At 62.9% G+C, this 14,575-nt stretch overlaps 1 protein-coding gene across 6 annotated transcripts in view; it reads right to left on the reverse strand.

Annotated features, from left to right (window-relative positions):
* KIF1A (kinesin family member 1A) overlaps positions 1-14,575 on the reverse strand; it is a 95,291-nt gene that overhangs the window by 33,723 nt on the left and 46,993 nt on the right. For 4 of the 6 annotated variants that reach the window (XM_026491089.4, XM_026491078.4, XM_044381640.3 and 1 more), the window contains 12 exons: positions 14,139-14,272; positions 12,651-12,730; positions 12,246-12,321; positions 10,025-10,104; positions 9,622-9,728; positions 8,671-8,754; positions 7,627-7,807; positions 7,469-7,541; positions 7,204-7,297; positions 6,043-6,191; positions 5,560-5,738; positions 3,843-3,980 (listed from right to left, as the gene is read on the reverse strand). In XM_026491089.4, the coding sequence (XP_026346874.1) occupies positions 3,843-3,980; positions 5,560-5,738; positions 6,043-6,191; positions 7,204-7,297; positions 7,469-7,541; positions 7,627-7,807; positions 8,671-8,754; positions 9,622-9,728; positions 10,025-10,104; positions 12,246-12,321; positions 12,651-12,730; positions 14,139-14,272 (1,375 nt within the window). Of the gene's footprint in view, positions 1-3,842; positions 3,981-5,559; positions 5,739-6,042; positions 6,192-7,203; positions 7,298-7,468; positions 7,542-7,626; positions 7,808-8,670; positions 8,755-9,621; positions 9,729-10,024; positions 10,105-12,245; positions 12,322-12,650; positions 12,731-14,138; positions 14,351-14,575 lie in introns of all 6 variants that reach the window. The other 2 variants (XM_044381635.3, XM_044381633.3) reach the window with 1 other exon arrangement.

Consider the following 14,575-nt stretch of genomic DNA (forward strand, 5'->3'; position numbering starts at 1 on the left):
ATGCCCACCTGCTCGACTCCCACAGCTCAGTAATTAAGTAGATCAGTTCTCTCCTGATCTTTTAAGATTCCTTCTGTCAGGAGAAGGAAAATCTGAGCACTCATGACACTGAGAACTGCAAAGCCTGAGTTCAGATCCTTAGACAAGACACATCCTATTCGTGCTCCCGGGGCCGGGGGCCTCGAGGGACCCCCTCGTGGGAGGTGGGGATTACACAAAGAAAAAGATCCCTGGGGTCCATGGCCAAGCCCCCTTCCCCTTCTCTGCAGGTCATAACCCAGCCGTGCGTGAATGTGTGTGCACACACTCTGCAAAGGCACGCAGGTAGGACACCCCCAGAAGGTAAGAGAGCATCCAGTGCCAGATGCTGGGTCCACTCTCCCTCCTGCCGCCCCGAATCCCTGGGACCTAATCTGGAGACGGTGATGGGCACATCAGGCAGAAGAGACCTCTGGGGCCTAGGAGCCACACCCCCGGTGGCGACAGCAGCCTGGAAGACCCCACACACCCCAGGCAGAGCTCAGCCTGACCTTCAGAAGCCAGGACATGAGGGAACAGGACCCATGGCACAGACGCTGGCCTCCCCTTCACTGCCCTGTGAGTGCCAGAAACAGCCGGACGTCAGCATCGGCCACCAAGGGCCGGAACTGTCCCAGTGCTGCCCAGAGGGCCCCGCCAGCCAGGGCGCACCCACTGCACACAGAGGGGTTCATAGCTGCGCTGGTGACAATACGGGCTGAGTGACCCTGTGCAGAGGGCACCAAGCGAGGAGCTGAGGGACTGGCCATGCCAGCCCAGGTGGCCCAGTGTGGACCCAGAGCAGGTCGGCATTTTTCCACACACAATCTGGAACTCTTCCCTTGGGTGGTCCCTCCTCCCCTTCCTCTGCCCCCCTTCCCTGGCAGCCAGCCCCTTGTCCTCCTCCCTGCAGCTCCCGGCCGGTCCAGCTTCTGGCTGGGTGCTCCTGGCAAGGAGGATTATCGGTGGGGGGTGGAAACCAGAGCCCCCAGCCCCACTTCTTCTGCCTGGGTCAGCCCATCCCACCTCCCCACTTCACCTGGCACCCCAGACCACCAGAGGGAGAGGCCACTGGGGGCTAACCCTGGCCATGGGTGAGGAGCTCAGGGTCAAGACGTGGGAGGACCACGCTGGGGGCGGGGGGGCTCGTCCACAGGGAGAGGGCACCTTGAAGCAGGCTGAAACCCACCCGGAGAGAGAGGAGGCGGCAGAGCGGCAGAGCCAGGGCTGAGTGTGGCGGGAGGGGAGGAGGCGGGGCTAACCACAAGATTGGTGAGGTGCAGAGACGCATGCTGGGGCCAGGAAAGCCTTTCCGAAGGGAGACAAGAGTGGGCGCCCCAATTCTGCTTAAGCTTTGGAGAGAGAGCCAGCAGCTACCAGAAGGATAAAAGGGAACCAAAGATGGGGTCCTTCTCAGGGCCTGGGCCTGCACAGCTGCTGCGCGGGAGAAGCCAATTCTTGCCAAACCGAAAAGATGGGGACGTTTCCAAATGAAGCCCTTCACAGACCGCCCGCCGTAGGGGGGCTGGCCTCTCATTGATGACTTTGGTTTGGTTGTTTGGTAACATCTCAGATCCACAGAGGGGGGAAAATGTTGGAAGGACCCAGCTCTTTCTGGCTGAGACTGCAGAGCCCATACCCCGTTTCTCCCGGTGCCCTCACTCCCGTGCGTCCTGAGCCCATGCCTACCTGACACCGGAGTGACTCCCGGGCCCACAGCCCAGGGCTTTCTAGAGGCCTGCGTGGAGCTGGCCCCCCTGTCGGGCTCAGCAGAGTGGGAGGCCCAGACGCAGGGCATCTCATAGGGAGAGCGCCCCATGTTTGTATCCAGGAGGCCGGCATGTCACACTCATGGAAAACTAGTCAGAATAAATCCATGACATGCACCTGCGGGAACCTGCTTCCTTCCAAGAGAAGTGGGGCTTTCACTCCAGGGTCTGCACCCAAGGGCTCCCCGTGTGAACCCCCTAATCTGGGGGCCAGCCTCAGCCTTCAGCTTCCAGCCTTGGTGCTCCAAGTTCAGGAAACACAAAATCTCCCACTGGCCTAGTCCAAGGAAGCGACCTCGGACTCAGACAAGGTCTTAGCCTTTCTACCTAAGTGCAGTTGCTTTGTGAGCCAAATGCTCTACCACTGCAGCTAGCTTTCTAGATCTTTCCTTCATCTGTTTTGCTTCCATTCCAAAGAATAAGAACATGAATGGCAGCTGTATCTGACCAACCTGCCGGCAAGGTCCGGGCTGCCCCGGGGCCTCTGCTCCACTCCTGACCTTGGCCTCCCTCTTGCGTCCAGAAACTGTAACGGGCCCTCCCTGCAAAGGGCACTTCCCGTGAAGTGTGTCGCCAGGACAGCCAGGAGGTCAGGAGGAATGAACTGTCCTCACCTTTGGGCGGAGAAAGGCTCAGGGAGAGGCAGGGTCCACTGGGCCCCAGGCTTTGGAGGCAGAGCGTCCCCTGCCTGTGCGCCAGCCCTTCCTCCCTGCCTCGCAGGACGGTCTCCTCCAGGTTCTGCTCCTTCTCCCAGAGGGTGTGGCAGGGAGAGCAAACCGGAGCCTCCACCTCTGGGGCAACAGCAGGAGGCGGCAGAGGGGTGAAGCCGCCTCAGCGGGTGGTGGGTGCCCAGACGCAAACCCCCACGGGCCCTGCTCCAGCACCCCCTCCAGGGTCCAGCACCTCCGCGCAGAAGCAGCTCCGTGCTCCGGGTGCACCGCCCCTCCTGTGACTGGGAACCCGACTGTCCCTGCTGGGCACGCTCCAGGATGGCTGGGAGCCCTCTCGCTCCCTCACGCCCTCTCCTCAGGGAGGCCAGCCCCTCAGCCTGCCTTGGCCTGCCTCGGCCTGGGGGTCCGGGGAGCTGCCCCGAACACCGGGGGGCCACGCCCTGACGGCGGTCGAATTGTGCCCGCAGCAGTGCTCCTGCGCAAAAGAGCTGGTTCCTTCCCAGCATGCCGTCCTCGACCTCACCAACCTTCCTACTAAACTGAACAGGGGGGGCCGGTCGTAAAACGGGTCCCGGCCGTCGCACAGCGCGTGCTCCGGAAAGACGTCGTCCTCCAGGTCCTCCTCCTCCTCCTCCTCCTCCTCCTCCTCCTCCTCCTCCCCCACGCTCTGCTCCTCGGCAGGCTCGGTGGCGTCGGAGTCGGGGCTCGAGAAGGTGGGGGAGGGGGTGAGAGCAGCCATGCGCTCGCTCATGCATGTGTTGAGAAGAGGGTAGCTGTTGCAGCCAGAGATGACTGAACTGAGGTTAGTACGACAAGACAGAGAGAAGTTAACACCAGCTACTCGCAGGGACGGACAGGGGTGGGGGTGGGGGGCTTCTGTTTAAAACCAAAACCAAACACACAGACCATCAGGAATGCTGCTTTAAAAGACAAGAGAACCAAAAGTGCACCCCGTCCCCAGGCTTGGAAAGAAACCGCACATGTGGTCAGTGGAAGGCTACGGAAAGTTCTGGAAAGCACCCACTGGCGTGCTCCTGGCCAGATGTGGCTGAGGTCGTGGAGGACCGGGTGACACACTTCACACCCGTGGATACGTGCTGGCGGCCACAGCCCTGCAGCAGGTGTAGTGGCAATGCTGAGACCCCTCCCCTCCCCGGTCCCCCAAATTACAGGGTCCACTGGTCTTTGGACGAGAGTGGCTGGGGGGTGCCTCAGACCCAGGAAGGACGAGGACAGGGGAGTCGAGGTGGAAAAGGGCCTCTCGCTGGGGTCCCCCAGCCGGGGGTCTCGGCCTTGGAAGGAGGCCCATTCCCTGCCCCCACCACCTTCTCTCTCTCTCTCTCTCTCTCTCTCTCTCAGCCCAGGGAGGGAATGAGGCGCCCACCTGCCCACCAGCCGGAACCAGGGGAAACGGTCGTAGAAGGGGTCTCCTCCAGTCACCACGTTGTCACAGTCCTCGATGACACTGGAGGGCACCTCTGCTGCCCGGTCGTACATCTCCCGCATCAGGTCCAGGCGCTGCCTGCAGGGGCACAGAGGTCACCGTGGGCCCAGGCGGAGCATCCGGCAGGCCACACCTCCTGCTGGGGACCGCGCGCTCGGCCCAGCTCCGGCCACAGCTCAGCGTCATCCGAGGTTCAACGTGGTTTGCCGACAGACCCTCCACGCTCTTCAAAGTCAGTCAACCACGAGCAAGAACCTTCCAGATGAGCATGCGAGACACTGCTGACCCAGTGACAGCAAGGTGACATAACCAGGCAGGACAGGCCAGGAGCTGGAGGGAAGGGGACAGAGAAGGCCTGCCAAAGCCAGGGTGGGGCGGCCGGGATGGGGGATCGTGTTGCGGGCCTTAGACCTCAACGGAACGAAGGGCAAATTGGTGATAGGATACAGACAGAAAATATTTTAAAAATGATAATCCCCAGAAAACCAACACATTGTAGGAGAAAGGGAATGCAGTCATTTCCCCCTAGAACTCAGGAGTGACAGGAATGACGTGTTTGTCCTCACAAAAGTCCCAGCATTGCCCTGGGGAGGGTGGGAAGGGGCCGTGAGCGTGGGCCTTTGCTCTCACGAGTCTTAGGGGAGTGTGTGTGCCTGTGTGTCCACGTGTGAATGAGCCATACTAGGGAGGAAGGCGTGCACGTGTGTGTGAGTGTGGAGGGGTGTGTGTGGGTGGGTCTGGGTTGGACCACGAGTGTGTATTAACGACATCCTCCGTTCTCTGTAGTTTATGCCATGACGTCTCTGCAGCCTCGATGGCTGGGCCAGCCCAGGAACAACTTGGGGGTGAGTCCACCCATCACACTCAAACCAAATCCACCCGCCCTTCCTCACTCACACACCAAGTCAGCATCCCCTGCCCAAACTCTCCCTAGGGTCCAGCACTAAGCAACCCGGGCAGCCCTGTGCTCCAAAGCCCATCGGGATAATTCAAAGTGGCCAGTCCTCGCGGATGGGCCTCCCCGCCGAGGCCTCGCCTGCCTATGCTCCTGTCTCCCTCCCGACAGCTGGGCTCCCTCCCACCTGCCATGGCCCTGCCTGTGTGCAGAGCCCCTGACGTCCAGGGCACCACCAGCAACATCTGACTTTCCTTTGATGGCATCGAACTCTGTCTCGCTCAGTCTCTCTCCAGACTGAAAGCCACACATTGATGAGCAAGCACGTGGGGAGCGTGGAGGTGGAGCTGGAGGAAAGACGGCTCTCCCAGGGACAGCTGCACCCCCCATCCAGCCCCTCTCAGCCCCTCCAAGCCCTTCTGCCGTCGTCCCTGGGATCCCTACGGCCCGAGGTGGAGAGGCGCCCTGCTGAGCTCTTCTGAGGATGCGGCCTTGCCCAGCAAGGCTCTGGAGGCTCTGCGCCTGCCTCTCAGGCCGCTAACCTGTCGTGCATGCTTTGCTGGCCCCACGCCACCCCCCTGCAGCACCGCTAGCCTCATCCGCCCCTTCCTTCATGAAAGCACACCTAACTTCACCAACAGGTTGGATTCTATAATATCGCCTCTTCCTTCTGATTTTAAAAGCCGTCACAGCAGGAGAAACCACCACAGGGACACAGAGGCACTGCAAACCTGCACCCACCCCACTGCCGTCCCCCCCCACCTGAGCTTCTCCAGCGTCCAGTAGTGGGTGGCCCCATTTTTCTGGTCCTGCACCTCCACGGCCACAATGGTGCGGGGGAAGGGGCGAGTCTCCCGGTCTTTGGCGGCCTCTGGGGGCAGCAGGTCCGGAGGCAGCGGGGAGTAGAGCGTGTCCGTGAGGAGGACAAACTGGAACTGGACCTGTGGCAGCGGGAAGTGACCCCCGTCAGCCCCTTGGTGGAGGGGGCCAGGCCCCAAAGGGCTTCCTCCCCAGCCCACGCGCACGTGTTGCCTGGAGCCTTCCGGCCAGCATCCACACCCGCTCACCTGTGCTCCCTGAGCGGTAGTGCGCACGCCCACCCAGGTCCATCCCCGGGCCTCCCTCCCCCTGCCCGCTGCTCTCAGGGCCCAGGTCAGGTGCGGCGGCTGTGCCCTCCCTGTGCCCCCTGTAAGTGGGACATGTGCGGGCGGCAGGAGGCCAGCGGGCAGTGGCGCGGGAGCCCACCTTCTTCTTGAGCTCGACACTGATGGCGTTGGCCTCCTTGAGGAAGATGGCGTTGCCCCACAGCAGGTCCCGTAGCGACGTGAACTGGTACCACTTCCACTTCCGGAAGGCCCAAAGGGCCAGCTCACACTCCCTCTCTGTCCACTGGACTGTTGGGAGAGGCGTATGTGGTCGTCACGGACATGCCACAACACCCCACTCTGGCCGAGGCCCGGGGCTCTAGCTGTCCTGGGGGCTCAGAAAGAAGGAAACTGACAGAAGGGTCTGCCCCAGGGAGTGGCCTGAAAGGCTCCGTGTGCCCCAGAGAGGCCGCCCAGAACTGGAGCACTCAGAGGGCCGGTGAGCTCAGAGAGGCTGGCGGCAGTGCCAAGACAGCATGTGCGGGCCGTGGTGGGGGCGGGCGCCCACAGGAGGACAGGCAGGAGGGCCAACCAGGGCCGACTCTCATGCCCTGTCCTGGCTCACACTCCTCTGCCCACTGGGCCTGCAGGAGGAAGGATTCACGGACACTGGGACGGGCCTGTCCAGGCTCCAGGCTCAGCCCCTCTCACCCAGGGCTCCCGCCCTGAGGGAAGGAGGCTCGTCGGGAAGATGATTCCACACAAGGGGAGGCCAAGGTCACGTCAGCACAAAGGTACTGACCGGCTGACCAGAGACCAGGCTGGACATGAACCCCAGACCTGACTCCACCCGTCTGTCTTGACTGAGGGCACCCTTGTGCCCACAGCAGCTTGAGGTCAGCTGGTGGGCCACACAAGTTAACCCTCAGAAAGGGGGTCGGGAGGCGAGCAGCAGTGACCTAGTCCTGGGGAAGAGCACCAGCTTCCCGCTGGCAAGACGGGTGAGCAGAGGCCGTACCCTGCCCGCACCGCACTCTCCATCATCCAGGCTGCTCCCACCAAGACTGGTGTGCGTGAGCATACCCTAGTGCGTGCACGTGCACAGATGCCTTCCTGCGGAGCACAGCCTCCCCCCCCCGCCCCCAGATCCTGCTGCCATGGGTGCCTCCCAGGGACAAGGAGGCCTCTCCCCGAGGGACAGGCCAGAGACCCCAGGGTGAAGGGGCTGACAGCTGATCTCCAAGGAGTGGCCTGGGGACTCCTCTCGTCCGAAACCCCTCCCCAGTCCAAGGCCCAGGCCCTGCCGGCTGAGAGCTCTCACCTTCGTCCTCTGGCTCCTCCTCCTCCTCGTTCACCTCAGGGTAGTACCTGGAGTCCATCTGCTTCTGCAGGGCCTCCAGCTTGCTCTCGTAGTCCTGGCCACAGGAGAAGCACCGTGGACCCACGTGCAGACCAGGCCCCTTCCCCGCCCTCCCGCCCGAGCCTCCCTCTGTGGGCCCCAAGGCGTCTGGAGGCGGCCCCACCACAGCGACGGCTGGCAAAGCGGGGACGCCGGCCCCCACCCCCCGCTGGCATGGGGGCCTCACCAGCCTCTGCTGTTCCAGCAGGTAGGTGGCCTCCTCTCGCTCCCGGCGGTACTGGTCCTCCAGCTCCTGGAGCCTGCAAGCGCGGGCAGGGGTGAGTGGGCACAGTGGGGACAAGTGCGGCGGGGTGGTGGGCATGGTGACCCAGCCTCAGGCCTCACCTCTGCTCCATCTCCTGCTTCATGTCAATGCCCTGCTTCTCCAGTAGCTCTCGCTGCGCGAAGGCCCAGTCCACAGGTTCTGCAGGGGTCTCTGCGCAGGGCGTACGCTCGCGTTCCTGCCTCGCCTGCTCGGGGTGGTTGAACCGGAACACGTGGCTCTTTCCCATGATGATGCGGTTTCCTGGGGGACAGAAGCAAGGCTGGCAATGGGAGGGGGGGCTGTGGCCTAGGGGTGGCCTCCAGGGATGGGGTCAGGGAGGAAAAGGGGAAAGTAGAACACGGGCACTTCCTCCAGCTTGCCCTCCCTAGGGAGGGTCGCCGTGAGCCTCCCCAGGTCCCCACTCTGGGCCAGCCAGCCACCTGCCCCATGGCCAGGACCTCACTCTCTCCCCAAATCCACCCCCTCCGTCCCTCCCCATACAGCAGCCAGCCATGTTTGCAAAACAGTCCCAGCACTTTTCCAACGTATGATCCTTCGCTCCACCGCACACATGCTGCCGCCCAGGCCATCCTGGCCTCCTGACCCCATGCCCTGGTCCTCGATGCTCCTCCACACCCGGGGGCTGTGCTCGGGCCCCTCTGCAGGGTGCTGCAATACGGGCTCGGGGGTCCTGCCCTGCCCATCAGCCTCCCCAGCTGCTGGAGAACAGTGGGCGCCGGTCTATGTGCGCCCGGGGCCCCCCAGGGCAGATGCATCCTCTAGGGCAGACGCGCCCACTGTCTTTGGACAATCCTGCCCACAAGAGCTCTTTGGACAGCCTAGTTTCCTTCCAACTTGTGGCCCACGGGGGCCAGCTTAGCTCCTCCTCCCACGCCAGCCCCTGTCCGTTGGTGGGTCCTCCCTAAGGCCTCCCTCAGCTCCTCCCCCAGCCACCTTCACCAGCCACCCTCGGCTAGTCACCATTCTGTCCTCCCTGCCCTTGGGCCCTGATTATAGCCAGGCTCAGGTTCCAGGAGGGAGACACCAAGCTGAGAACATGGATCCCAGACCCCATCTTGAAGCAGCAGGGGGAAGGCAACACCTGTGCCAGGCCCTAGCCATACCTGACCGCAGGATGCTGGGCTCCGTGACTTTCTTGCCGTTGACATAGGTGTCTGCACCCTCGCAGGGCTCCAGGGTCACCACGGCTGTAGAAGAGACGGGCAGGGGGCAGAGAGGAGGACTGTGAGGGACTGTCATCCGGTGGTCATGCCCTCTAACCACACGCATGGCTCGGCTCACCTGGCCACCCAGGTGCGGCCCCCATCAGGCCTCTCCTCCCTGCCAGCTGCAAAGCCTGACTGCCAGCAGACAATACCTCGTTTGGGCCCCAGAGGAGGGCTGCACCTCACACACCAGACAAGGAAGGTGACGCCCGATGGAGAGGCGCATGTGCCCAAGTCAGGGAACCAGGGCGCCCATCACGGTCTCCAGGTGGACATGGATGGGAAACAGTGGCTGGCATATCCCCAGGAGTCCCAGAGCCCCCAGAGCTTAGAGTCCAGCCACTCAGAAGAGGGCAGGCTTTGGGGACAGAATTCTGGGAGGACCAACGTCCCCAAAACTGTTTAAGGCCATGACCCTGAGGTGTCCAGTCACAGTGGGCTGCAGGCCAGACACTCTCTAGGGAGCATGCTTGGTGCCGGGGGGCTGTGGGCGCTGTGATGGCACACGGACAGAGCAGGGGCCTCCCTGAGAGGGCCACGTCCAAGACGGGCAATGGCGATAGAGGCAGGCAGGCTGGGTAATGGACAGATGGCTGCTCCAAGGCCAACAGGAAAGTGTGGTCTAAAAATAGCTCTCCACCCCGATCTAGGCTCATTCCTCACAGCTTACTATCCTCCTGCCCAGGAAGACCCCCAGCTCACTCCTGGCACAAGAGGGAGCTCCCATGTCCACAGCCGAGCACTCGAAGCCCCGTTTCCAATGGAGCTGCTTCCCGGGACTGACTGGGACCCTGGGCTGAGCCCGGCAGTCAGCAGCCCCGGGCTGGGCAGGGCTGAAGGGCGGGGTACCTTCACTGCCCCCTCGGGAGTCGCTCCGGAAAACGCAATGCTCCTCCTTGATGAAGTGCCCGCTCAGGACGATGTCCTGCCGTCTCTCCGCATCCTCCCGGCCCACTCTGGGGAGGAGGGGCAGGCGACCGTCAGCACTGGCGGGACCCAGTGCACCCCAGCCACCGCCCACTGGCCCACCCCGCCCCCCCACAGGGATGCCCAGCTGGGCTCCATCAGGAGACGCCCAGGGTGCGTATGAGTGGGGCCGCGGGGGATGCCCCAAATGCAGCCCAGCCTGGGAGAGCCACGTAGCACTGAGTGGCCCTCAGCCTTGTCTCCAGCAGCAAGCATGGGCGGACAGCAGTGTTCCAACAGATGCCAGGCTTGGCAGCCCCTCGCCGACCCCCCTCACGGCCCCCACCTGGTGATCCCGTCCTTGATGTAGTACAGGAGACACTCGGACATCAGCGGGTCCTCGTTCAGGTTGACTAGATGTGGCGTCTGGGGACAAAGGAGGGTCACCTCTTCTGCGGAAACGTAGGCGCCCAGCACTGGCCACCCATCTGACCTCTCTCCCTTCAGGAGCCAGACCACGACCAGCCCTAGGTCTGGCCTCATGGGGACAGGGTCTTCCCAGCCTGGCTTCCCCGAGGAGGAGCCTAGGGAGCTCAGAACCTAGGGGGAAGGCCCTTAGGGGGAGCTGGGCTTCCAGAGGAGCTGGGAGCCTGGGGAGGTGCTGGCGGCTGTGGTGGGCCCTTGGATATGCAGGGCACAGGCTGGGTCCCGCAGGCCCCAGGGCACCAGGTTCTGGGTCCGTTCCTCCACCCTAAAAGGGGGTTACAGGACCCCATTCCAACTGAAATGCCCAGGAGCTGAGGGCCCCAGTGGATCTGCCAGTCCAAAAGAATTAGGTTGCTGACTGGGGAGGGATCTGGCCTGGGGGCTATGGAGCAGAGGCTGTGAAAGAAGTCCCTGCCAGGCCACCCAGCTCGGGCCCCTCCTGTCCGCAGGCATACCCAAGATGACCACCCTGTGTGAGCACTGCCCTCAGTCACCTGCCCCTCTGAGGGCAACCCCCACAGGCTTCGCCCACTGGGGCCCTAGGCACACTTCCTGAGCTCAGGAACGCCACCCACACTACGTCCCAGGCCGGGGTCCTGTAATCTGGTGGAGGCTGGGACAGCCTCCCACTGGGCACCTCGGAACAAGCAGCTTCCACGCCCAGCTCCAAGTCCCCCAGCGCCACCACTCTGTGCAGGACGGTGAAGTCCTGGTCCTCGGACACTGGGGACAACCATCCCCAGCCACCCCTTCCCCTAAGCAAGGAGAGCTGTGCTCGCCAGAGTCTCAGGAAGACTTATCCTCAGAGGCCCCCAGGGCAGTGCCCAGACCGGGGCCATAGTATTCCCTCTGCCACCAACCACAGGCCTCCAGGGTGCCAAGTGTCCCACAGCTACCTGCACCCACAGCTCTGTGCACTAGCCCTGGGGTGCGCCCCACCCCTCCAGGAAGGGGCGGGGGGAGAGCCCAAGAATGATCCACTCCAAGTGAAAACTAAAGGCCTGTCCAGAAGGGATATGAGGCAGTGAACCACCTGCCCCAAGTGCAGAGCCTGCCCGCTCGTCGTCCCAAGCACCCCTCCCTCCCTCCTGCCTCTGGGCCTTAGCCCATGCTGCTCCCCTGGCCTGCAGGGCCCAGGGGCAGAAGAAGCCCAAGGAGCCTGGCCCTGTCCCCAGGGAGTGGCCACCGGGCTGACGAATGCATTGCCCCGGCCTGCGCGCTTCCCTTCCCATGGGGTCCCCAGCGGCACGGCGGGCGTGCCACGTGCCTCTGGCTTCAGGTGCCGGCAACGCAAAAACCCTTTGTCCCAAACGACACCAGTGTGAAAAGGCAGCCACAGCGAAGCTGCCCTGGCAGGGTGGGCGGGCGCGTCCTCGCTGACCAGGTGTCGGGGGGGGGGGGGCCTGGAGACCCCGAGCTGCGGTCAGAGCAGACTGTCACCCCCTCCTTGGAGGCTTCCCAGCTTGGAGCTTGGCTCCTAAGAGGTCTAAGGGTCTGGCACTCTTTAGGGTGAAGGGGGGTCCTGGGTCCTAGAATCATCAGAGAGACTTTTCCCCAAATGCTCACACTATACCCCATCTGATCTCCCGAAGGGGGTGGTGCTCTGCTCCGCTGGAGACCTTCAGCTGACAGGGCTGGGTCTGGAGAGCGAGCCAGGCTGGGGTGGGAGAAGAGGAGTCCCAGCTGGGACAGCCAGGCCCCACTTCACTAAGCTCCAAGAGGCCAGTGCCTTCCAGCTTCACATCCAGCCAGACCCTGCCCACAGCCAGCACGGGCTCTGGTGGTCTGCGTCCCCCAGTCTTGTCTCCACCTCGAGGATCCCGGGCCATTCCTCAGGCAGAGCGACCCATCTGGATGTCTTAAGGCCATGGGGACATCCCGCTGTGGGGAGGCCAGGCCAAGTCTCCCACACAGGAAGGTCTGGCTGTGGGTGAGCATGGCCCCTGGGGCCTGGACCCGCCCCTTCTCAGCCCAGGAGTACCCTCTGGGCTCCCAGAGGAGCTGACACCCCACAAAGGGCTGTGGGCCACCCAGGCCAGTCCGAGTCAGGACCACACCCCAGAACTAGAACGAGCACCTACCTTTTTGGGAGAAAACACCCCCAGTGTGCCACCGTCTTCCCTCATGGCCACGCCCATCTCGGCCAGCAAGGCTTCCCTGGAGGGACAGTGTCCGGGTCAGCTTGAGCCTCAAGGCCATAGGACCTGCCTCACCCCCAACCGACCCACCGGCCAAGCAGGAGCTGGTGCGGCTCTGGCCACATGGCCCAAGGGCAGCGCCCAGCTGGTGCCCCACCTGGTCAGTTGAGTTAAGGCATCCGCCTGGAGAGACCTGTCACCTGATCAGGGATCAGGTCAATGGGGTCATCAGTGACAGCGGTGGGGAGTCCCTGGTGAGAGGAGATGAGCCTTTCCTGCACTAGGGCACGGCCACCCCCAGGAGCAGGAGCCCAGGGCTGGAGTTTCCTCAGTTTCCCCACCACCCACCTTTCCATCCGGATGGCTTCCGTCCGCCGCAGCTTCTCTTCCCATGTCTCGTTGAGCTCAGCAATGATCTTCTCTGTCTCCTGGGCAGTGGGACAGAGCAGAGTGAGACTGGGGGCTTGGGGCAGCAGTAGGCAGGCCAGGCTGCCAGGCAAAGGGCAGACAAGCAGCCAGGTCTGCCTGGCACCAGGGCCCCAACTCCCAAGTCTGTCTAGACAGCACGATGCCTGAAAGGTCAAAGTGAAGGGCTGAGGGGTTAACGTGTCCGCAAACACAAGTCTCTCCTGTGGACACAGCCAGATAGTAAAGGAAAAGGCAAAATAAACCTGGAGGAAGAGAAACACATACGTATGAGGACACTGAGAGACACACGGGACACTGAGAGACACGAGACACTGAGAGACACACGGGACACTGAGAGACACACGGGACACTGAGAGACACACGGGACACTGAGAGACACGAGACACTGAGAGACACACGGGACATTGAGAGACATGTGGGGACACAGAGACAGACGGGACACTGAGAGACACGAGACACTGAGAGACACACGGGACACTGAGAGACACGAGACACTGAGAGACATGTGGGGACACAGAGACACATGGGGATACAGACACACGGGACACTGAGAGACATGAGTGACACTGAGAGACACACGGGACACTGAGAGACACACGGGACACTGAGAGACACGAGACACTGAGAGACATGTGGGGACACAGAGACACATGGGGATACAGACACACGGGACACTGAGAGACATACAGGGACACTGAGAGATGTGTGGGACACCTAGAGACACATGGGACACAGACACACGGGACACTGAGAGACATGCGGGGATACTGAGTAACACCCAAGGACACTGCAAGATACTCAGGGACACTAGACATGCGGGGGTACTAAGAGATACTGGGGACACTGAGAGACACAAGGGACACTGAGACTGGTTCTAGGCACAGATGTCCCTCAGCTGCTGCCGGGACACAGACGGCAAGCACTTCCAACATCAGCACCAGCTCCTGGCTCCCTTCCCGGTGCCTCACCCCAATGGGCCCTATGCCCCAGGGTCACCCACCCACCGGGTGCCCCACCCCAGCCTCTGTCCAGGCTCTGCGCGGTTGTCTGCCAAGTCACCCCCATCCCCGCACAGCCCAGCACCCCACAGTCATCCGCTAAAGGAACGCCGAGCCCATAAACTAAAACCCAGCTGGCCCACCGCAGGGTCACAGGTGTGAGCACAGAACCCCCCGGACCCCTGCCTGCCCTGCTCAGTAAGTGGGGACCCCTCGGTGTTGGGCAATGGAGGGGGTACGTGCAGGCGGGGCCCAGACTGGCTCTGCACCCATCCACACTGCTCGCTCCGCCCCCGAGCAAGCCCACTCCCTGCTGTCAGCGCACCCCTTCCAGGAGGAGAGCTCTCAGGCCCCGCCCCCAGTGCCCAGGCCCCTGGGGGGTGCTGTCTCCTGCCAGCCGCGCCCTCACCTTCAGCCTCTCGATGGCCTCCTCGCTGCCTGGGGCAAACAAGATGCGCTCGTGCAGGCTGGACACGGAGGCGGCGCGGCTGGACAGGGCTGAGAGCGAGGACGAGGGGCTCATGCCCACCAGGGCGTTGGTCACTGTGGAGAGATTGTCAGGGGCTGGACTCAACTCTACCCCGCCACGGTTACGGTTATTGTTCTCAAGGTCGGACACGTCTACGGGAGGAAGGGAAGGAGAGGGCGGGCAGACAGACGGGAGGGAGAGAAAAGAAAGACCAAGTTGGGAAAAAGCAACAGGTGGATGGAGAGAGGCAGGAAACAGAAACCCCCAGCAGGTGCAGCCTGGGGCCCAGCGCCAACAAGCACATGCAGGGCTGTCTGCCACCTCCCCGCCAGGGGACCCGGCCCTCCCAGCACCCCGGCAGCAGCAGGGCACCCCCT

This window comes from Ursus arctos, unplaced genomic scaffold (genome assembly GCF_023065955.2).
Source record: "Ursus arctos isolate Adak ecotype North America unplaced genomic scaffold, UrsArc2.0 scaffold_1, whole genome shotgun sequence".
Lineage (NCBI taxonomy): Eukaryota > Metazoa > Chordata > Mammalia > Carnivora > Ursidae > Ursus > Ursus arctos.